At 46.9% G+C, this 22,321-nt stretch overlaps 2 protein-coding genes across 3 annotated transcripts in view; both read left to right on the top strand.

The window, feature by feature from the left end:
- Window positions 1–2,441, top strand: part of ATP5F1B (ATP synthase F1 subunit beta) — a 247,805-nt gene extending 245,364 nt beyond the window's left edge. The window contains exons 10-11 of the mRNA XM_076007372.1: window positions 61–262; window positions 2,176–2,441. Coding sequence (XP_075863487.1) covers window positions 61–262; window positions 2,176–2,276 — 303 coding nt within the window. The 3' untranslated portion in view covers window positions 2,277–2,441. The remainder of the gene's footprint in view (window positions 1–60; window positions 263–2,175) is intronic.
- A 2,306-nt stretch (window positions 2,442–4,747) lies between these two features.
- Window positions 4,748–22,321, top strand: part of BAZ2A (bromodomain adjacent to zinc finger domain 2A) — a 36,881-nt gene continuing 19,307 nt past the window's right edge. For both annotated transcript variants that reach the window (XM_012754007.3, XM_012753975.3), the window contains exons 1-2: window positions 4,748–4,957; window positions 21,771–21,908. In XM_012754007.3, coding sequence (XP_012609461.1) covers window positions 4,954–4,957; window positions 21,771–21,908 — 142 coding nt within the window. In that variant the 5' untranslated portion in view covers window positions 4,748–4,953. The remainder of the gene's footprint in view (window positions 4,958–21,770; window positions 21,909–22,321) is intronic.

Genomic DNA, 22,321 nt, shown 5'->3' with positions numbered 1-22,321 from the left:
TTTTTGTCTAGATTAAACCAATGTGAATACTTACTCAGACTTTCCCCCATCTCCTTACAGGACTACAAGTCCCTTCAGGACATCATTGCCATTCTAGGTATGGATGAACTTTCTGAGGAAGACAAGTTGACTGTGTCCCGTGCACGAAAAATACAGCGTTTCTTGTCTCAGCCATTCCAGGTTGCTGAGGTCTTTACAGGTCATATGGGGAAGCTGGTACCACTGAAGGAAACTATCAAAGGATTCCAGCAGATTTTGGCAGGTGAGGTTTTAAGTGTAAAGCTGAACATAAAATGATAGAAAAACTGAAATCTTGAATGCTCACTGTGCTGTGGTCCCAGTCCAACAGCCATCAAGCAATGTGTGATATGTACTGTGACCAGTTATGGTTTTTTTTTTTTTTTTTTTTTTTTTTTTTTTTTTTTTTTTTTTTTTTTTGAGACAGAGTCTCGCTTTGTTGCCCAGGCTAGAGTGAGTGCCGTAGCATCAGCCTAGCTCACAGCAACCTCAAACCCCTGGGCTCAAGCAATCCTACTGCCTCAGCCTCCCGAGTAGCTGGGACTACAGGCATGCACCACCATGCCTGGATGATTTTTTCTATATATATTAGTTGGCCAATTAATTTCTATTTTTATAGTAGAGACGGGGTCTCGGTCTTTCTCAGGCTGGTTTCAGACTCCTGACCTCAAGCAGTCCGCCTGCCCTGGCCTCCCAGAGTGCTAGGATTATAGGCGTGAGCCACCACACCCAGCTCCTCAGTTATGTTTTTTTTTTTTTTTTTTTTTTTGAGACAGAGTCTCGCTTTGTTGCCTAGGCTAGAGTGAGTGCCGTGGCGTTAGCCTCGCTCACAGCAACCTCAAACTCCTGGGCTCAAGCGATCCTTCTGTCTCAGCCTCCCGAGTAGCTGGGACTACAGGCATGAGCCACCATGCCCGGCTAATTTTTTGTATATATTAGTTGGCCAATTAATTTCTTTCTATTTATAGTAGAGATGGGGTCTCGCTCTTGCTCAGGCTGGTTTTGAACTCCCGACCTCGAGCAATCCACCCGCCTCGGCCTCCCAGAGAGCTAGGATTACAGGCGTGAGCCACCGAGCCCGGCCCCAGTTATGTTTTTTTAATTGAGAGAATAAGCTATTTATTTCCCATCAAATTTATTTGAAAATACATGTACTGAGAATGTGACTTAGATGATTTTCCAGCCCCCTATACATAATCCAACACTCACTGTTTTCAGTGCTAACTACTCTTCTAAATGAATTACAACCAGCTTTTAGGAAAGGCGTTGTTATCCTGTTTTACAGGTGAAACTGGAGCATAGAAAAGTTTAACATAGGCCAGGCGTGGTGGCTCACGCCTGTAATACTAGCACTCTGGGAGGCTGAGGCGGGCAGATTGCTCGAGGTCAGGAGTTCGAAACCAGCCTGAGCAACAGCGAGACCTCGTCTCTACTATTAAATAGAAAGAAATTAATTGGCCAACTAATATATATAGAAAAAATTAGCAGGGCATGGTGGCGCCTGGGCAACAAAGCGAGACTCTGTCTCAAAAAAAAAAAAAGTTAAGTTTAACACGAACTTTCCCAATGTCGCCCAAAGTAGAGGGTAATAAAATAAAATAATATGAACTCAGATGTATGGCTCTTGACCATGTGTGTTTTTTTTTGTTTTGAGACAGTCTTGCTCTGTTGCCTGGACTTGAGTGCCATGGCAGCAGGCTAGCTCACAGAAACCTCAAACTCCTGGGCTCAAGCAATCCTTCTGCCTTAGCCTTCTGAGTAGTTGGGACTACAAGCATGCGCCACCATGCCCAGCTAATTTTTTCTATATACTTTTAGTTGGCCAATTAATTTCTTTCTATTTTTAGTAGAGATGGGGTCTCACTCTTCTTGCTTAGGCTGGTCTTGAACTCCTGACCTTGAGCAATCCTTCCTCTCAGGCCTCCCATAGTTCTAGGATTACAGGCCTGAGCCACCACGCCCGGTCTTGACCACGTGTTCTTAATCCATACTGTATTGTGTTGTAACTTTGATTTGTGAGGGAAATTTAAGGTTTCTCAGATGATATGAATTCATCACTTTCTGACTGGTGGTCAGAAGTGGTGAGGTACGTACACACAGCAGAAAGTTGATGTCCTTCTCTTTACTAACTAGTTGGATCTTTTTTTTCCCATATAGGTGAATATGATCATCTCCCAGAACAGGCCTTCTATATGGTGGGACCCATTGAAGAAGCTGTGGCAAAAGCTGTTAAGTTGGCTGAAGAGCATGCATCGTGAGGGGTCTTTTTGGCAAACTAAGCACTCATCCTGTTGTCCCTCTCCTTGTCTCCAATCCAAAAACCTTCAGTTTTCTGTGTAGGCCACACAAGAGCCTTGATTGAAGACATTTTGTTCTGTCTGAAGAGTATTTAAGGTTTCCAATAAAATGTACACCCCTCGGAATTTGTCTGTTCTCGGCTCAGTTAACACTGAGTTGTTCTTTGTTTTTTTTTTAACACTGAAATTTTTGACAATGAGAATTTTAGAGTGGCCACAAGAAGCCATTTTAGCACAAAATAGGTCGTGTATGTTTGAAATTGGGTCATTGAAAAAGAATAGCCATTCTCTTGGATTGATGAACTGTGCATCTTGGTGAGGGGTTTTCTGTAGGTAGTGTAATCTTACTAGGGCCTCAGCTTTGGCCCTTTTATGACATTTGTTCAGAGCACATTGATTTTTTTTGCCTCTTAAATATCCATATAGCATGTTCCTACTTTTAACCAAGTAGGCCTTTTTTAGAAGGGCATATTTGAAAAAATAGGTTTTGCTTATTTAGAGACAATCACTCTGTTGTCTGGGCTAGAGTACCATGGTGTCAACTAGCTCATAGCAACCTCAAACTCCTGGGCTCAAGCAATCCTACTACCTCAACCTCCCCAGTAGCTGGGGCTACAGGCATGTGCCACCTTGCCTGGCTCAGTTTTTCTATGTTTTTAGTTGTCCAGCTAATTTCTATTGTTAGTAGAGACAGGGTCTTGTTTTTTTGTTGTTGTTTTTTTTGAGACAGAGTCTCACTTTGTTGCCCAGGCTAGAGTGAGTGCCGTGGCATCAGCCTAGCTCACAGCAACCTCAAGCTCCTGGGCTCAAGCGATCCTCCTGCCTCAGGCTCACAAGTAGCTGGGACTACAGGAATGCATCACCATGCCCATCTAATTGTTTCTATATATATATATTAGTTGGCCAATTAACTTCTTTCTATTTAGAGACGGCGTCTCGCTCTTGTTCAGGCTGGTTTCGAACTCCTGACCTCAAGCAATCCGCCTGCCTTGGCCTCCCAGAGGGCTAGGATTACAGGCATGAGCCACCGCACCCGGCGCTGGTCTTGATCTTGCTCAGGCTGGTCTTGAATTCCTGAGCCTAAGCAATCCTCCCACTTCAGCCTCCCAGAGTGCTAGGATTACAGGTGTGATCTACCACACCTGGCCATTAGGTTGGTTTTAGAAATAATCTACTTCAAGGCAAGGCAGGGGTTAATCAGTGAGTTGAATTAAATTTTCAGGAAATGATGAGTACTGATCTTTGTTAAAATTGAGTCAAGGGCTCTTTGCATTTTGGTTAGGCCTTCATAGTGTTCCTGACTACTGCCTCCTGCCATATTTGGGGCAAACCTAAATTCAACGTTTGTTATTCACTGAGGCTATTCAAAGGTATTAAGGATGAGGCCTAAGCTGAGCTCTGTTAGTATCCATTATGAAAGTTCAGGAAAGAGAATCCGTTACAGAAAAATAGTAATCTTTAGGGCTGCTGGCTTAGCCTTCTGAACTAAATGATGGAATTAGATCGTTTCCCCTTTACTTGAACTCACCAAAAGGTGTATTGTTGGGAGAGCTACTCACCATTTCCGTTTAAAAGTGTGTAAGGTCAAATTTGATGCCCCTTAAGTGTCCTTTTCTGGATTCAGACCCATCCTACTGCCCTCTCGTGGTAGCACTGGAGACGCTGCAAGAACTCTGATCTCACCATTTTGAAATCCTTGAAGGCCATTTGCTGGGATGTTCTCTGCTAATGACTGTTTACAAACCAGCTGGGGCTTTTGTCCTGGGGAGGAGCCTGTGTCTTTAAGCCCCACCCCCTGAGGCTATCAATTGGGTATAAACTGGGCGGGGACAAGCGGAGCTCCCAATTCAGAGGCCCCTGGGGGTTGGAGGTTGGGGAGGGGCTTTAGGAGAGGCGCCAGGGGTGGAGTAGGGGCCTCTAAGCTTCCTCTCATCTGCCTGTGACGTTTTTGGCACTAGTCTCTCCTGTGTCATGATCTGGACAGAAGGTGGAGCCCCTGAGCTGCTTGTGCCTGGTAGTTTGCTCCCAGAGAAGCTTGGATTTGGGGGAAATACTGAGTTATGGGGGTGGGGCACTTCCTCTAGGTCCTGACTCTGGAGTGAGTAGGAAGCTGGTGGAGAAGCCTCCAGGGAATAGGTCAGCCCTTTCTGCTTTGTTTTCCCACGTCACTCTGATGTAAACCTGGGAACTGAAGTCCTAAAGGTCGTTTGCATCCCTCCACCCCTTCCCCCAACACGTTCACGACCTTCAGCATTTATCGAGAATCTTCTCCCTCTCACTAGTTGCAACTATTTCCTTCCTCCTTTACCGCCCTCTTCGACCACGCCACTGGAGTGTCAACACAGTTCTAACCTTCCTCCATATTTCTCCAGCTCTGCCCTGTCCTCACCTCCTCCCTCTCTCCACCCAGAGAAAGCCCCGCCCTTCCCTCCTCCCTCCCCACCCCAGTCTGTCACACAGGGACATCACCCTACAGCAGTTCAGGCTGTGTGGTTCGCAGGAAGCATACATTGGCTTTTTGATTCTTGCTCTTTCCCAGCTCACACTTTGGAGGATCAAACACCAGCCTCCACGTGAAGGGGGGCCCAAGGACAGCGAGGAGCTGGGTGGTCCCAGCCTGGAGCCCTGCCAGCCAGACATGGGTGAGTATGGGGACCAGCCCCGGGGAAGGCCTGAGGGATGCCTAACTCCCTCCCTGGCTGACTCAGCAGGGGTGGGGCCTAACCTTTGCTCATTTAGGGGGTGAAGGAGGGGAAACAGGACTGTGAGGGGCGGGTGTTATAGGGCTCAGCTGGCGCGGCGCCGACCACGGGGTCCTGAACATTAGCAAGCTCCAGCTCTACGGAAGAGCCCGAGATTGTACCTTAGGCCAGGGCTTTCCCAACCCCCCTTCCCCGCGCCCCAGTGGAGTATTATTCCTCCCCCATTTAAGCTGCTGAGATTCAAGAAATATTTGACAGTACTCACTGCTAGCCTCCACAAAAGTAAAGCCCACTTTTGGATCATGCTGGGGGTCTTTAAAGTGCCTCCTCTCCCCCTTATTTCTCTCAGGGCTTTTAGTCCCAGTCTTTTCTCCTCCCCAACCCTGACCCACCATCAGGTGGGGGCTGCACTGAGCAGCTGTTTCCTGTTGCCCCTGAGGTTGATGCAAGGGTGGTGGGGGTTGAGGGAAAACTGGGCTAGAATAAAGCCAATTCTCACGGTCCCACATCAGCCTCGCTAGGGCTATTATTGATGGCTCTCCCACCAAGTCACTGAGGACACTGAGTGAGAGGCAGGATTAAGGTTGAGAGGTAGGAGGTTTTGCCCTCATGGCTTCCTGATTCCAGAGGCTCCACAGCTGTAGAGATGGGGCCCTGAGGAGCTGAAACACGGGGAACCTGTTCACCTAGTAGGGCACTGTGCGTGACCCCCAGCATGCTCGGCTTTGAGTTCTCTCTCCCACACTCTCAGGCTTCCTTGGAGTCCTTGTGGCTCTCACTGCCTTCCCGGCCTCCTTTGTGAAGATGTCTTTGCTGGTGCCCCGGGAGCGCGGGCAGAGCTCTCCCAAGTCCTTCCGTTCGGACCTACCACCATCCCCCACTTCGCCGCAGAAGTTTCTGTCTCTTCCTGGGATCTGTTCTCTTCCTCCAACTGGGATCCTTCCTGGTTCTGGCCCCTAGGAGACGCCACCCGCTTCCCCCTCCCCCAGTGGATCCTTCGCGACAGCCCTCCCCTTGCGCTCGTCGTCACCCCAGTAGCTCCTGCCCCTTTAAGCGCCACCTCCCCCTCTCCGCCGCCGCCGGCCCAGGGCTGGGGGAGGAGGCACCGCCGCCGCCCGGCTCGGCCACCTGCGCCGCCGCTGCCGCCGCCGCCCGAGGCCCGGCCCTGCCCTGCTCCAGGTGAGGCCTGGCACCCACTTCCAGCCCTGTAGTCCCCAGGCGGGCCGTTCTTGCGGTCCTCTGCTCTGGGATCCCTGCTGCCCAGGTATTCAGGATCTGACCGTACCCCTGCGGGAGCTGCCCTTCTTCTCTCCTCCGCATCGTCTACTCGCCCATTTCTCCAGTCCTCTGCGACCGGAATCCGGAGGCTTCTCACGCCTCTCCACCACCCTCTTTCCTGGGTACCCCTCCTATTCTGGGCCCAGGATCTCCCCCTCCCCCGCGCCTTCCTCGCAGAAAAATCTCCCGCGGTCTGGGTTTCGCCTCCTCCCCTCTGGAACTAGCGCTTTCCCACGCCATCCTAATGCCAGTGGGAGGGGGAATAACCGCCACCCCAACTCCTCTCCTCCATAGTAAGGGGCGCGGGGGTGGGACGGCGGGGGGAGAACTACATTGACTACAGTCACTATCCAGCTCTGCTCCACTCAGCCCTTCAAGTTCAACTAAGTACTGTCTAAAGCTTTCCAAACCACCCCATATCTCCCAGGTTTGGGGTCCGACCTCAGCACCACCTACTGAGCCCAGGTGGGAAGGGCCCTCTTCTTGGGCCAAGGGTTGGCCGGTCTAGCCTAGGAACGCCTCACCCAGAATCGGGGAGCTGGGGCGCTGCCGGAATCTTGAGATTCTGGGCTTAAGGGACTGGTGGGGGAGAGTGCGTAGGTTCAGGGGCTAAGTCTGTGGGAGCTGGGGTGTTGGGGAAAGTGAGGAAAGCTTAGCCTTCTATTTAGATGTAAAGGAAGGCTCCACCCTCAAGGAAATATGAACTTCCAGGACCACCATAGAGAAGCCCATGGAGAAGTTTGGAAACAAGACTTTGTAATTCTGAGGGGGCACCTGCCAACTTGGAGGGGAAAGGAGAGGGGTTATGGTCCTTTTGGTGCATTATGGGAGAATCCAACCTCCCCAAAATATAGAGAGTTTTGCTCTAAGGGAGGAAGGGGGGGGTCTAGTTGGAGAGCCATCTTCTAACTAGACCCTATTAACAGTATGATCCTGTAGAAGAAACAGGATTGAGGTAAAAACAACAAAAGCCACTATGATCCATTCAGCCAGTGAGTGGAAGGGAAGTCTTTACTAATTACCTTCCTTGCCCTCCCCCTCCCCTGGCCAACTACATCCCTAGCTTTGCTTTTTCTCGTATGTTTTTATTTCCCAGACACCCTACCTCCAGAATTAGGGGACTTGAGTGTCAGGATTTGCTTCAGACTCTTCTGAGTCATGTTCCAGGGGGCTGGGAGGGAGCTGGGAGGAGGAGAGGGTGGTCAGCAGTGGTGTTTGGGGTTGGATGCTAGGAGTACCTGGAAGGGGAGAGGGAAAGAGGTAGAGGGATGGAAACGAATCTCCTTCTCTCTTCCTCCTGCCAGTCCCAGGCATCTGGCTCTCTAGTGGAGCCACAGCACTGTGGCAGCTGACCTTGGAGTCAGGGAGGTGCACAGGGAGGGTAAGAAAGGGGGAGCAGGTGCTAATTTCTCCCTTCCCATTCTCTTCATTACTGGTCCACTGTCCTGGCTTAAAGGAGGTTCAGTCTATTCCCTAGACCCTCTTGTCACAAGTTGCTGATAAAATGATCATTTACTCCTTCTCCTCCTCCTTTCTAGTAGCTTCCTAAAGGGAGGTGGGTGGGTGATGGGCCAGGCCATATCAGATGGGATTGAGGAATGTTTGGGGACATATGGGGTCAGTCTGCCCTCTGTCATCTTAGATGGAAGGAGAAGCACAACTGCTCCATGGGGTCGCTTCTGGCAAGAAGTAAACACCCAGCTGTTGGGCATGTTGGCACCCCAATCTCATCATTCCTCCGGGAGCAGGAAGATCCCTGATTAGATGGGATGAGGTGGGGTCTTCTTAGGGATGAAGATGATGTAGTCTTTTCTGCACCAGATGGGAGGAATGGATCCTGCCCCATTTTCTTTTCTAATCCCAGGTGGTGCCCTCATATCCAACACCCTTCTTCCTAACTGCTCCTGGTTGGAAAAGTCCTAGAGGTTGCCCTGGAGACTAGGCCTGGGGCTCGGAAGGGGTGGGAGCAGTCAGTGGGGCACAGGAGTAACCGGCTCTTCCGGAGCAGAGTGGAGCCAGAGGTGGGTGTGTGTGGGTGTGGGGGAGGGGCGTGGCTACACCCGTCTGACTGGCGCAGGCTCCTCCCCCACCTGCCCCATCTCCGATTGGCTAGCTTTCGCCTGGGGGCGGGGCTTGGGGGCGGGACGTAGGAAGATTCGCCCTCATCTGTCCTGGAAAAGGGAAGAGGAAAAAAGGGGATACCAGTTCCCCACCCCCCCTTCAGTTGTCGGTTCCATGCCCTCAGCTCTCTTCTCCACCTGCTTTTATTTTTTTATCTGGGGGATAGGAGGCATTCCTTAGCAGAAATTTGCTATATCCTTCCTATCTCCAGAAGGAAGGACACCTCTTCCCTGAGTGTGGCCTCTACTACTTGGGGACTTGAGGTCAGCAGGCTGTTAGAGGGATATTTTTTTTTCCTCAAGGTGACCTATAAATCTGTTGTTTTGACATGGAGGAGAGAAGGGTTTTGGTTTCTACCTGCCTACTCCTTCCCCTGGTAATCTACTTATCTCAGGAGAGGGAGGGAAACCCCCCTTAGCCTCCTCCCCTTCTCTTCTCCTTCCCTCTTGAGCCCTGTGCACTTGTGAGGCTTTCCTAAAGCGGAGCTTCCTTCTTCTCTGAGCTATTTGTAGTGGGGGGTGGAGTCTGTCTCCCAAACTTAGAAAGAACCCACCCCTCAGTAGAGTAAGGAAATCCCATCTAGACCGATGGATTTGGCCCCAGCACTTCCCTGTCTCCACCTAGTTTTCAAATCTCTTTCTCCTTGGACCTCCAGAGGAAAAGGTATTTGCTGACATCCCCCAACCTGCCAGAGTTTCATCATCCCCGCTCTGTTGCTCTTCCAGAATGTTCAGCAGCCTGAGCTATGCACAATTTAGGCAATTTTTTTTAGAATTGCATTGAATTGGTGGGAATTATCTTGAAGCTTGCAAAGTGTTGAGTTGCAAGGAAAGGAAACCTGGTTTCCTTTCTAGTCATATCTTATCCACTGTTTGACCTTGAACATGTCAGTGAACCTCTTTGGGCCTTAATTTCTTTTCTAACAAATGAGAGAAGGTTTAACTAGAAATTCACTAAACTGTAACATATGACACTGTTCCCCATCCTGAGGCCCTGCAATATTCATTTTAGGTAACAGCCAAATGCTAGTCCTATGCTAGATTTCACATTCTTGTTCTCAGAGGGTTTCACATAGTTATGTACCCCTGTCAGAAAAAGTACTGTAATTGTAGAATAGGTGGACATTTGGGACATCTTATTTGCTGGTCAGTTTTCTGCTTATCCTCTACTCTCTGCTCCTCCGACTACCTTTTTCTTTTCTTTTCTTTTTTTTTGCAACCCCTAAGTGGAACCAGACCCTCTCACTGCATTTAGGCTAGACTCAGGTCTTCGCTGTCTGGTTCCAGAGCTAAGCCTTCTTTCCCCATGCACAGGAATCTTTCTGATGCCCAGGGCCCTGCAGATGTCTCCAGGAAAGTGGTGATCAGGCAGAACCAAACTGCCTGGACAGGACAGAGGTGAGTGGGTGGCAAATTTAGGCCTCTCTCCATCCCTTTACAATCTTTCCATTTATACTTTTCCACTACTCCACCTGGGAAATAACTGCCCTTGAAATTGTTTTCCTGACCCCTTTCATTCCCCTGTTAAAGTGGCACATGCCTTTGGTCCTAGAAACTGAGTCTAGTCCTTTAGGTTAACCTTGGTTGGGATAGAGCATGCCTTTCAGTTTGTCCTATGTGAAGCAGGACTACAGCCTCAGTGAGATGCGGGTGCAAAGGGAGCTGCCAGGTGGGCAAGGTACAGGGTTGCAAGATACACAGCGGCGCTAGGACCCAGATGCAGGTCTGGAAGCTAGGGATGTTGGGCGCTAGGACCCTGTGGCGGAGGCTGCGTAGGGAGGCTCTCTGTCGGCTGCAGCTTCCCCGCCCCCTCCGGCTCCGACTCACTCCTCCCCTGCCGGCCATGTTGGCTCCGCTTGGGCCCCGCGGTTGAGCCGCGTCCCCCTCCCCCCTCCCGTTCCCCGAACCCCAGATCCCCCTCCCTCGGCGGGCGTCTCCTCCCCTCCTGGCGCCCGGAGCGCGGCCATGTGAACCGCCTGTCCCCCGGGGAGAGACGAGCCCCGATCCCGGCTGGACGCCGCTGCCTCAGGTTTGTGGGGTCTGTGGCCAGGCGACTGAGAGGAGAGAGCCTGTTTCCATCCGAGACTTCCCTGAGGGAACAGAGTCTCCAGAGCCGGCTTGAGCCTGTCTCGGGGCGGGTAGCGGACTCGAGTTTATTTCCTGCGAGGACCCAACCCACCGCCGGGGTCTCCTTGCCCTAGGGGTTGGGAGGAGGCTGGGGCTGGCGAGTCAGCTGAGGACCCTGGACGGGGCCGCGGGGGCGGGAGGAGCTGTACAGGCTCCTGGCTACGGCGGCGACAGCGTGGAGGCGGAGAAGCCACCTGGCTGGTGGAGATGACTCCTGCAGGGTACTTGGGGCGGAATCCCCGGGAGGGGCTCCACCTCCGTGGGGGTGGGGATTGTCCTAGAGCGAGGAGTGGGTGAGGAGGTTCCCTGGGCGGGTGAATATCCCGTTTGCGGGTAACGGGGCGTTTTGGCTGCAGTGAGTGTAGGACAGAAGAGGTTTCCAGGGGTCTGAGGGTGTCGTCCTCTGGGAGCACGGCGTATGCTCTCTTGAGTGTGGACAGCCGGAGGGACCCTTACTGAGGGCGGTGCTGCGCTTGGCTCCGGGCCCCTGCATCCCGGGTGAATCCCCCCACTCCAGGGATGGAGGTGATAGGGCTGACGTTTAGGCGTCTGGATTTGAGCTGGGATGAGGGGCAGAAGGGAAGAGAATAAAGAGGGATTCCTTTCCACGGAGATTCCTCACTGAGGGGATCCCCGTTTCCGTGGCAGAAAAGATGATCTCACATCATCCCTTTTCTTTCCTGGTGTTCCCAATTTTGGGGAAAAGGCAGTGCCAATAACCCATCTTTGTAGGGTTTATTGGAGTGAAGATTTGTATCCTTTGGGGGTCGATGGGGGGGCGTAGCTTCCACCTCCATCAGTAGACAAACAGCCCCTCCCCCAACCTCCCGCAGGAAGTGGCCGGGAAATGGCAGCTGTGTGTTTGCTGCTGCTGCGTCTCTTGTTGTTTTAAAATGTCCATTTTAATCAGATTTGGTTTCATTTCTGAGGCCTTCTGGGCACGCTTGGATCCTTCCAACCATGTGGTCTGAGAGACCTTTCGATTTTTTTTTTTCAGGGGATGGGGAACTTAATTTGTTAACTGGAAGTAGTCCATTGCAGTTGACTCACTGATTTTAATCCCCCTCCAGTGCATCATCTCAGTTTCCCTGTCTGGGTTTTTCTGTTTTTTGTTTTTTGTTCTCTTTCCCCTTGAGCTAAGGTCATAGAGAAGCAAACTCAGTTACCCACCAGCAGAGCACCTGAGCAGGTGAGCTTCTGAAGTGAAGCAGGGTAGATTCTGAGAAGTGGAGGAGGAGGAAGGGATGGGGAAGATTTAACTGTGAGTGAGATTTTTATGTTGGGGTAAGGACTGATTTACAGAGTGAGATTGGCGAGCTTGTTCTTCAGGGGTGATTCTGGCCTAAGGACAGACCCTGTGTGAAGCCTCTTATTTGACTTAGGGTGTTGCAGGTTTTACCTTCAGCAGAACCAACTAATTAGGAGAGTTTGCTATCATATGACTTACTCTTCAGTCCGTAAAAGAACATTTTCTTTCTTATTATTATTCTTGGAGAGTGGGAAGCTCTTTCTTTTATGCAAGGTCATGCACCCAGATTTTCTGTTTTTCCCACTTGATAACTCCAGGAGATATCTTCTATAGCAAACAGTGATGGGACTGTGTGCTGTGTCCCCAGGCATTTTCTTGCACACTGGCTTTGGTGAGGGACAAGAGTTGGCCACAGAATTTAGATTTTGAAAGATGAAATTTTAAGATCATTTGGACTATCTTGAAAACTACAGAAGCCTGGAGTTTAAATCATCCTTTCACTGTTTTCCAGTCAAAAACTTTCCACCTAGATGTAGATCCCTAGATTAAAGATCCAGGATAGTAACAGACATACATATATGATTGTGTGAAAGTGGCAGCATCACTAGTATGAAAGTGGCAGCATCACTAGTAAGATAACACCCTTGCTCTTTTCACTTGGGCAGTTGGGGTTAGAGATATTCTGGATATAGTAAAAACAAGTACATGTGATGTCAGCATCCTTTTTCTTGGCCCTCTGCTAGACTGCTTGGTTCTTTGTTGCTTCCTGATAGGGTTGATTTGACACTGATTTGAAGTTCCTCTTTCTTCAACCTTTGCTTACCTAAATTGGCACTCGACAGAACAGTAAATTGATTTTCCTTGTTGGGGTTAAAAGAGTGAAGAAAAGAGAAAGAGCTTCTTGACTTTTGGAAGAAATAGAAGCTAGGGTTGAGAAAATAGTGATTTCTTTTGGTATATGATCAATCTAAAATCTGAATGAAGCAAACCTTTCGTGGCCTTCTTTTAAAGTGGATGCATTCTGCTATCAGAGAAGTAGATTTTTTTTGAGACAGAGTCTCTGTTGCCGTGTTAGAGTGCAGTGGCGACAGCCTTTCACAGCAACCTCAAACTCCTGGGCTCAAGCAATCCTCCTGCCTCAACCAGCCTCCTGGGTAGCTGGGACTACAGGCACGTGCCACCATGCCCAGCTAATTTTTTTCTAGTTTTAGTTGTTTGGCTAATTTCTTTATAGTAGAGACAGGATCTCACTCTTGCTCAGGCTGATCTCGAACTCCTGAGCTCAAGCAATCCTCCGGCCTAAGCCTCCCAGAGAGTGCTAAGATTACAGACATGAGCCACCATGCTCGGGCCTATCATCTTGCAGTCTTGTAGTTCTAGAATTAGGTGTTACCAAAGAGAAGCAAAGCTCATTAGGGTTACTGACTGGGTCTTTCTGCTATTAACTTTCCTTGTCACCTAAAGAGGTCAAGCACCAACCTGCTAAAACAGTATGGAAGTTAGTGAATAACTGATAGGATGTTTGACCTTGTATGACATGTATCAAGTGAAGCAATAATGCCAACATTTTTGTGTCCTGGGACATAGAGTGAAGTATAAAACTCCTGAAATAATTCCTGGGGCAAATAATCTTCCTGATTTCTTAGGATGTTGGTATTCCCATATACCTCAGAGCCCAAGGTGAATAGTTGTTCAGCATTGTCTCATGTGAGTCAGAAGGACGATTTTTCACCAGCTTATCAGTCTACATAATTTTGAAATTTAAAAAATTCTACAAAACAAAAAGCCTGTCTTTAAAGAGATTTGAAAATTGTTCTTATCACTGGCAGTAAAAGTAATGTTTTGTCACTCTGGTTAAAGAGAATAATTATTAAGGGGGCATTTTGCAGACTAAAAGGGCCTTGTAACCTTACCCAAGATTTGTCCAAAAAAGGAAGTTCTTAAGAGACAGGTGGTCTTACTACTTTTAGTCTTCTGGGGTTGAACTGTCCATAACTTGCCTCACTAGTGGGGTTTTTAACCTGCCTACTCAGCTAATTTTGGGGGAGAAAAGGGGGGAGTCCTTAATGATTAGAATTGAAATTCTGAAAAATAATCAGAGACAAAAGAGGGAAATAATCTAGTCTGTGGCTGTTCGTGTCCTGCAATTTCAGAGACATTCCCAGTTTTCTGACATTGACGTGACCAAGGCTATGGCAGAAAACCTAAGTCGTTAATGTGGTTTCTTTATTTAGTTAACAAATATTTTAAAACCTACCATGCACCTTGAATGTCCAGTTAAATTAAGCAGAATGGGCCAGCCTCGGTGGCTCATGCCTGTAATCCTAGCACTCTGGGAGGCCTAGGTGGGTGGATCGGTCAAGGTCAGGAGTTCAAAACCAGCCTGAGCAAGAGCTCAGCCTGAGCAAAAGCTAGACCTCATCTCTACTAAAAATAGAAAGAAATTAATTTGCCAACTAAAAATATATAGAAAAAAAATTAGCCAGGCATGGTGGCACATGCATGTAGTCCCAGCTACTTGGGAGGCTGAGGCAGAAGGATTGCTTGAGCCCAGGAGTTTGAGTTGGCTGTGAGCTGGGCTAACGCCACTGCACCCTACCCCAGACAAGAGAGTGAGATGCTGTCTCAAAAAAAAAAAAAAAAAATTTAAGCAGAATGTTTCACTAAGTTAGAGCTTAAATTTATTGCCTTTTTACATTCTCAGTACTTCCTTGTTTTACAGGCCTTATTTTAAGGGATAGATATCTAAAATATGTCAAAATTTGGGGCTTTCTTCCCTCTAGAAATTTTTATCTCTATGAAGAGTGAAATTTTTTGGTTTTCTGACAATAGTAAGCCCAAAGCCCACGACCTTCGTTGGATAAGTAAGGTGGTAGTGGCCGTAAAGGTAGATTTACTCATTAATTTGTTTAGTCCATGGATTCAACAAATGTTTCCTTTGGTCTTTTTTATGTACTTAGCACTAAATTCAGTGCTGGAGATACGATGGTAGAACTTAATATCTAATTGATGCTGTAGAACCTATCTAGTGTAGAAGAAATAGGGACAGAATAAGTCATCTTTATATTCTCCTGAGCAGCCTGGACATGACAGTTTTATTTGGGTAGCCCCTTCTTAGTATAATCTTTCTTCTTTCATGATCTTCCTTGTATTTCACTTGGAGTCCTGACTATGGAAAGAAGTTAAGGAAAGGACATTTTGAGAGAGAATGAACCTCAGTCAGTACATGCTATAGTTTACCTGAGTCAGAGTTCAAGGAAGCTTGTTACCAAGGTTGTCAGAATGAGCTATCCTGACTAGAGAAGAGGGCATGTTGATTTTGTAGCTTGGCACGTAGAACTCTATTGATGGAGGAAGATGGCTTATCCAGGGAGAAGGGGTTTTTAGACAGATAAATCAAAGCATCCTTACTTGGAGTGTCAGAAACTGGGAGCACTCAAAATTTGGAACTTTCCTAGATTGTGGGTCAGGAATGGGGCAGCTTTTGTGTTAAAGCGGGGTTTCTCAGCCTTGACACTATTGATATCTAGGCCAGGTAATTCTTGGTTGTGGGGGGAGAGGAGGCCTGTCCTGTGTGTTTAGCAGCATCCCTAGCTTCTACTTACTAGATGCCAGTAGCTCACACCTTCAGACATTACTAAATGTCCTCTAGAGGGCAAAATTTCCCCTGGTTGGAACCTCGGTATTAAGAGTATGGTGGGTAATCCAGAGATGTGTAGAGTTGAGAAATATCCTTCATGACATTCACAGTTCTAAAGCTAAACTGTAGTGGGATCATTTGCCTTTGCTGTTTAGTCAAGATAAACATTTGAAATCTCTCCTGGCTGGATGTGGTGGCTCATGCCAATAATCCTAGTACTCTGGGAGGCCAAGGCGGGAGGATCACTTGAACTCAGGAGTTCAAGACCAGCCTGAGCAAGAGGAGACCCAATTTCTACTAAAAATAGAAAATATTAGCCAGATGTGGTAGCACACGCCTGTAGTCCCAGCTGAAGTGAGGCAGGAGAATCGCTTGAGCCAAGGAGTGTGAGGTTGCTGTGAGTTAGGCTGACTCCACAACACTCTAGACCAGCTGACAGAGCAAGGCTTAGTCTCAAACAACAACAAAAACAAAATCTCTCCTCACCTCCCCGCCCCAAATTAGAAACTTCCCATTTGTGGAATTTCGGTGTACTACATGAGAATAATGGACCAGAGAGTTGCAGGAACCAAAGTGTCCAGCTGAAAGGTGTTAATGTTTCTTGTGTTTCTGGGGGTAGTAGCTTCAGAGAGTTAGAATTGGTCAGGCAGGACACCTGCAACAGTGTTGAAATCTGTAGTATTTATTTATTTATTTATTTTTTCTTTGAGAGTATCCAGAAACAGAATGTAGTATTTATTTTTAACACTTTGTGCATTCTCAGTCTTTTTCTGTTAAAACCATGTCACAGGCCCATATAGTAGTAACTCTGTGATTGCAGCTTAGAGAAAAGCAACTTATATGGCCATGTCAGGAGGGGGTTATTGCCTCAAGCTTATAGGGCAGTGTCCCTTAACTCTTGTAAATGAAATAGGGGCTCTTAGGAAATCCATTTATGTACAACTGGGACTGGCCCGGGTACTTGCCTGATTGTACTTCCTGGTCCATGAGAGCTGTCTGCTCTTCTGGGGCTTGGGCACTGGCTGATTTCTTTTTTTCATGTGGTGAAAATCCTATTAGTTCAAAGGGAGTCACCCTCCTTTGCTCTACAGTTATTACTAGCTCTAGATGGGAGGACAGAGTGTACCTTCAGGCTTTATTGTGAAAAGCATCTTAGGTAGGAAGGTTAAAATGAAATAACCTTAGGTTTATTTCAGGAGAAGAGCTGTTCACATTTTCTTTGTATTTCCATACTCTTATTTCATATTTAAGTGACATTTTTTTTTTAACTTTTAATTTTTTGTAGGGATGGGATCTACCTATGTTACGCAGGCTGGTTTCAAACTCCTGGCCTCAAGCAATCCTCCTGCCTTGCCAGAGTGCTGGGGTTATGGGGGTGAGCCACCGCACCTATTTGGCCTTAAATGATATCTGAAACCCGGAGTAAAGTTGCATTTGAGGAAGTCTGGCTGGATCATCCCTAGTTTTGTTGTATCTCTCATGGTTTTAGATTATATTTGGACCTACTTATCTTTTTGAAAACTAAGCAGACTTTTTGTCTACTAATAATAGCTAACTTTCATTGACTGCTTGCTGGGTGACAGACTGTGATAGGGCCTTTATGTAGATTTTCTCATTTAATCCTCACAAGCTCTGGAAGTGGATACTAAAATTTTTGCAACTAATGAAACTTAGGCTCAGCAAGTTTAAGTAGCTTGTTCAAAGTTAAAGGGCTAGTAAATAGTAGAGCTAGGATTTGAACCTAGAGCCCACTACATTGTGCTGACCTCACTACACAGCATAAAGAATTTTGTGTGTCTAGGAAGCTTTTTTTTTTTTTTTTTTTTTTTTTGGAGACAGAGTCTCGCTTTGTTGCCCAGGGTAGAGTGAGTGCCATGGCATCAGCCTCACTCACAGCAACCTCAAACTCCTGAGCTCACACGATCCTACTGCCTCAGCCTCCTGAGTAGCTGGGACTACAGGCATGCATCACCACGCCCAGCTGATTTTTTTCTATATATATTAGTTGGCCAATTAATTTCTTTCTATTTATAGTAGAGACGAGGTCTCACTCTTGCTCAGGCTGGTTTTGAACTCCTGACCTTGAGCGATCCACCCTCCTCGGCCTCCCAGAGTGCTAGGATTACAGGTGTGAGCCACCGCGCCTGGCCTAGGAAGCTTCTTATAAATGAAATCCGTTGTGGTTCTGATGACCCTTCAATAGAGGCAGGTGGGGAAGCTGGCTACCAGATAACTTCCCATTCCTTTTACTTCTCTGATTTCTGTAAACCATCTATGTATTATTAGTGTGTTATTTATGAAATAGGATATGCTATGTTTTCCAGAGCAGCAAGGAGGAGGTCACTAGTTTCCTCATGTATTCAAATATAGAATGGAAAAGTGAACTGTGGCTCATCATTGAGTGGGAGGATATAGTCCAGTGCACATAGGAGAGAAGATTTTTTTTTTTTTGAGACAGAGTCTCACTTTGTTGCCCAGGCTAGAGTGAGTGCCATGGCATCAGCCTAGCTCACAGCAACCTCAAACTCCTGGGCTCAAGCAATCCTACTGCCTCAGCCTCACAAGTGGCTGGGACTACAGGCATGTGCCACCATGCCCGGATAATTTTTTCTATATATATTAGTTGGCCAATTAATTTCTTTCTATTTATAGTAGAGACGGGGTCTCGCTCTTGCTCAGGGTGGTTTCGAACTCCTGACCTTGAGCAATCCACCCGCCTCGGCCTCCCAGAGTGCTAGGATTACAGGCGTGAGCCACCGCTCCTGGCCCAGGAGAGAAGATTTTTGTGTGTCCTCTACACCAGGGGAGGGTGGCTATGCATAAAACTGGGGGAGAGAAGACATAGGGATCAGATATAATTGGCTCTTTAGGCATAGCATTTCCAGGACTTGTGAACTACTAAATGTCCTCTTTGCTCTGTGGTATAAGATTTGGAAAGAACCTAACCTAGACATTAGAGAATGAATTTTCCCTTTTCATGTCTTTTTATTTCAGAAAGATTATTGATCTCATGATGCTTATTTTTGAGGCTCCCTACTGTTGAGGAGTGGCCCTTAACTATAACAGGGAAATTCTGTATGACCCTGGGGTCTATTTTCTATAGAGACCTGTTTTTTTCATTGATACATGGCAGGTTTGGGGTTTGCTTCTTAATTGAGAGTGAAGATGTGAAATCCTGTATGGGGAATAAGTCCTAAAAATGTTTCTTCCTTAAATCAACAAAAAAACACATAAAACAAATTGCTTTTATTTTATTTTTTAGGGACAGGGTCTTGCTATATTGTCCAGGCTGTACTCAATCTCCTGGATTTAAGCAATCCCCCCACTTCAGCTTCCAAATAGCTGGGATTACAGGCATATACCACTGTCCTTGACAAATTGCTTTTATTTTTATTTCTTTAATTTCAGTTAAAGTAAATCGAGGTAGAGACAATTATGGTATTTAGCTAGGAAAATCTTATCACTATCTCGACATACAGGGTTTTTATTTCATGTTCAGAATTATGTTATGGTCACATTTATACCAATGGGGGCCTAATTTGCAGTATATATAATATAGCATGTTCATGAACATAACTCTTGCAAACCTTAGCCAGTGGTAGTTCTTAACCAATTTATGTATCCTTTTTTTTTTTTTTTTGAGACAGAGTCTCACTTTTGTTGCCCAGGCTAGAGTGAGTGCCATGGCGTCAGCCTAGCTCACAGCAACCTCAAACTCCTAGGCTCAAGCGATCCTCCTGCCTCAGCCTCCCAAGTAGCTGGGACTACAGGCACGCACCACCATGCCCGGCTAATTTTTTTGTATATATACTTTTAGTTGGTCAATTAATTCCTTTCTATTTTTAGTAGAGACGGGGTCTCGCTCAGGCTGGTTTCGAACTCCCGACCTCGAGCAATCCGCCCGCCTCAGCCTCCCAGAGTGCTAGGATTACAGGCGTGAGCCACCACGCCCGGCTATGTATCCTTTTGTAAGCTTTACATCTGGTTCTTTTTAAAAAGAGGTTATTTCAAACATCTCCTTGGTCTGTTTATTTCCTCATCTTGGGAGCTTGATAAAGAAACCAATCTGAACTCTTCTGCCCTTTTTAAAAAATAGTAACATAATCCAAGGAGTTGCTTTCTCTGTATCAAGAGATTATGTCTCTCAAGTAGCAAGTTAGTATGCACTAGTACATCACTAGTATCTGATTGATATGTCAGACTTTACCAATAATTCTGGCTTCTGTTTCCTGTCTTTCTTCCCTCTTCTTTTTGTTCTATCAAAGTTAAATTTATTCTGATGAAAGGCATCACTTCTCATTCGTAGGGTATTCAAGAGAGGGTGTATACTACTCATTGAATACTCAGTGAGCCACTGCACTTTACAAATACAAGTATCTTACTGTTTTCTCCATGACTCCATATTTAAGCCACAAAACCAAAACATTAGGAAATAACCATTGTAGACATAACAGAATAATATTCTTTGGGGCACTCTCTTATTTAATCAGTTTTTCACTGCTGGCATTTTTCTGACTTATGTTCTTAGACAACATGGTATTTTCTTTTCCATGAATAAGGAGTAAAAGTATGCTGGATGGTTTGAGTTTTGCTAGTATGATCACCTTTCTGCAATGTATTCTCCTTTTCAAATCCCTTTACTAACTAACGTAACTGTACTATCTTCGGATTCCTAGGGCTATAGATAGGATAACGTAGAAATTAAGTTTAGCTCAAGTATAATAACAAAACAAAGTGGTACATATATCACATATGCTTTTCCTGCCAACACCCCTATCTCCATAGCTTCCATCAAAAAGATGGCTTTGAGAACCTTTTGTGGACCTGGGAGTGGGACTATGGCCTTACCTTGGGGATAAAAACAAAGGGGTGAAGAACATTAAATGTTACAGCAGAGGGCTACTATCTAACAGAGGGGTAAACTGGGCTGGGATTTGAGAGGGTGGGGCTTACACAGAGGAAAGACTCCTCCAGGCTTGTAGCTTGGTTTTTCTTTTTTCTTTTTTCTTTTTTTTTTTTTTTTTTTTTTTTTCTATCTAGTCCATGCAGATGCATCTTTTTTTTTTTTTTTTTCTTTTTGGAGACAGAGTCTTGCTCTGTTGCCCAGGCTAGAGTGCTGTGGCATCAGCCTAGCTCACAGCAACCTCAAACTCCTGGGCTCAAGCAATCCTGCTGCCTCAGCCTCCTGAGTAGCTGGGACTACAGGCATGCGCCACCATGCCTGGCTAATTTTTCTTTCTATATACTTTTAGTTGTCCCACTAATTTCTTTCTATTTTTAGTAGAGACAGGGTCTCGCCCTTGCTCAGGCTGGTCTTGAACTCCTGACCTTGAGTGATCCTCCCGCCTCGGCCTCCCAGAGAGCTCAGCCTAGCTTGGTTTTTCTAACTTTTTTTTTTTTTTTTTTTTTTTTTTTTTTTTTTTGAGACAGAGTCTCACTTTGTTGCACAGGCTAGAGTGAGTGCCCTGGCGTCAGCCTAGCTCACAGCAACCTCAAACTCCTGGGCTCAAGCAATCCTTCTGCCTCAGCCTCCCGAGTAGCTGGGACTACAGGCATGCGCCACCACGCCCGGCTAATTTTATATATATATATTAGTTGGCCAATTAATTTCTTTCTATTTATAGTAGAGACGGGGTCTTGCTCTTGCTCAGGCTGGTTTCGAACTCCTGACCTTGAGCAATCCGCCCGCCTCGGCCTCCCAGAGTGCTAGGATTACAGGCTTGAGCCACCGCGCCCGGCCTCTAACTTTTTTTTTTAACCTCTATAAAGCTTGCTTTAAAAGACTATTTCTGGCGGGCACGATGGCTCACGCCTGTAATCCTAGCACTCTGGGAGGCTGAGGCGGGTAGATTGCTCAAGGTCAGGAGTTCAAGACCAGCCTGAGCAAGGGCGAGACCCTGTCTCTACTAAAAATAGAAAGAAATTAATTGGCCAACTAATATATATAGAAAAAATTAGCCGGGCATGGTGGCACATACCTGTAGTCCCAGCTACTCGGGAGGCTGAGGCAGCAGGATTGCTTGAGCCCAGGAGTTTGAGGTTGCTGTGAGCTAGGCTGACGCCATGGCACTCATTCTAGCCTGGGTAACAAAGTGAGACTCTGCCTCAAAAAAAAAAAAAAAAAGACTATTTCTATAGGCCATTGTCCAAGCTAGGGGCATATTTCCTCCTCCTCTTTTCTTAACCTCTGTCCTCCCTCACAGTACTTAGGCACTTAGGTAGGAGAAGGGTAAGTAGAGGGAGGGGCGGGGGCATCCCCCTCCCCCCAAGATGCCAAGTGACATACATAACCTTGTTTAACCACCAGTATTTTTCCCCCCTCTCTTTCCCCTCCTGCAGAAATGGAGGCAAACGACCATTTTAACTTTACTGGCCTTCCCCCTGCACCTGCTGCCTCAGGACTGAAACCCTCTCCTCCTTCAGGGGAGGGCCTCTACACTAACGGGTCTCCCATGAACTTCCCCCAGCAAGGGAAAAGTGAGTGCAAGAGCCACATGGCCTGGGGAGGGAATGGGCATGATTCCTTTAGAGCAGGTTGATGGGAGGAGATTTGGCTCCACTTTGGGCTAGCTACCCCACAACAGTTCTCTTTCCTGCCAGGTGGGGAGGGAGGAAGTGAATCCACAGAACTCTAGCTGCTGGAGAGAAATCAAGCTTCTAAGAACAAATTCTAGGGGGTTGTGGAAACAATACTTGTACTCTTGAATTAAGGTTGGAAGTGGTTAGAAAAACGTGTTGGCTTTTTCATCTTGGCCTACTCTTCTGTCAGCTCTGTTCCCTGGCTTCTGCCAGAGTGGTGAGGTGGCTACTGCTGCTGATAACCAGGTTGAACCCATAAGAGAGAGATAAAGGACCAGCCCTCTGAGACGCTGTTTTTAGAGGTTAGAGAA

The sequence above is a fragment of the Microcebus murinus genome, chromosome 10 (genome assembly GCF_040939455.1).
Source record: "Microcebus murinus isolate Inina chromosome 10, M.murinus_Inina_mat1.0, whole genome shotgun sequence".
NCBI lineage: Eukaryota > Metazoa > Chordata > Mammalia > Primates > Cheirogaleidae > Microcebus > Microcebus murinus.
The sequence above is the reverse complement of the archived record's forward strand: the minus strand, read 5'-3'. Positions and strand labels throughout refer to the sequence as shown.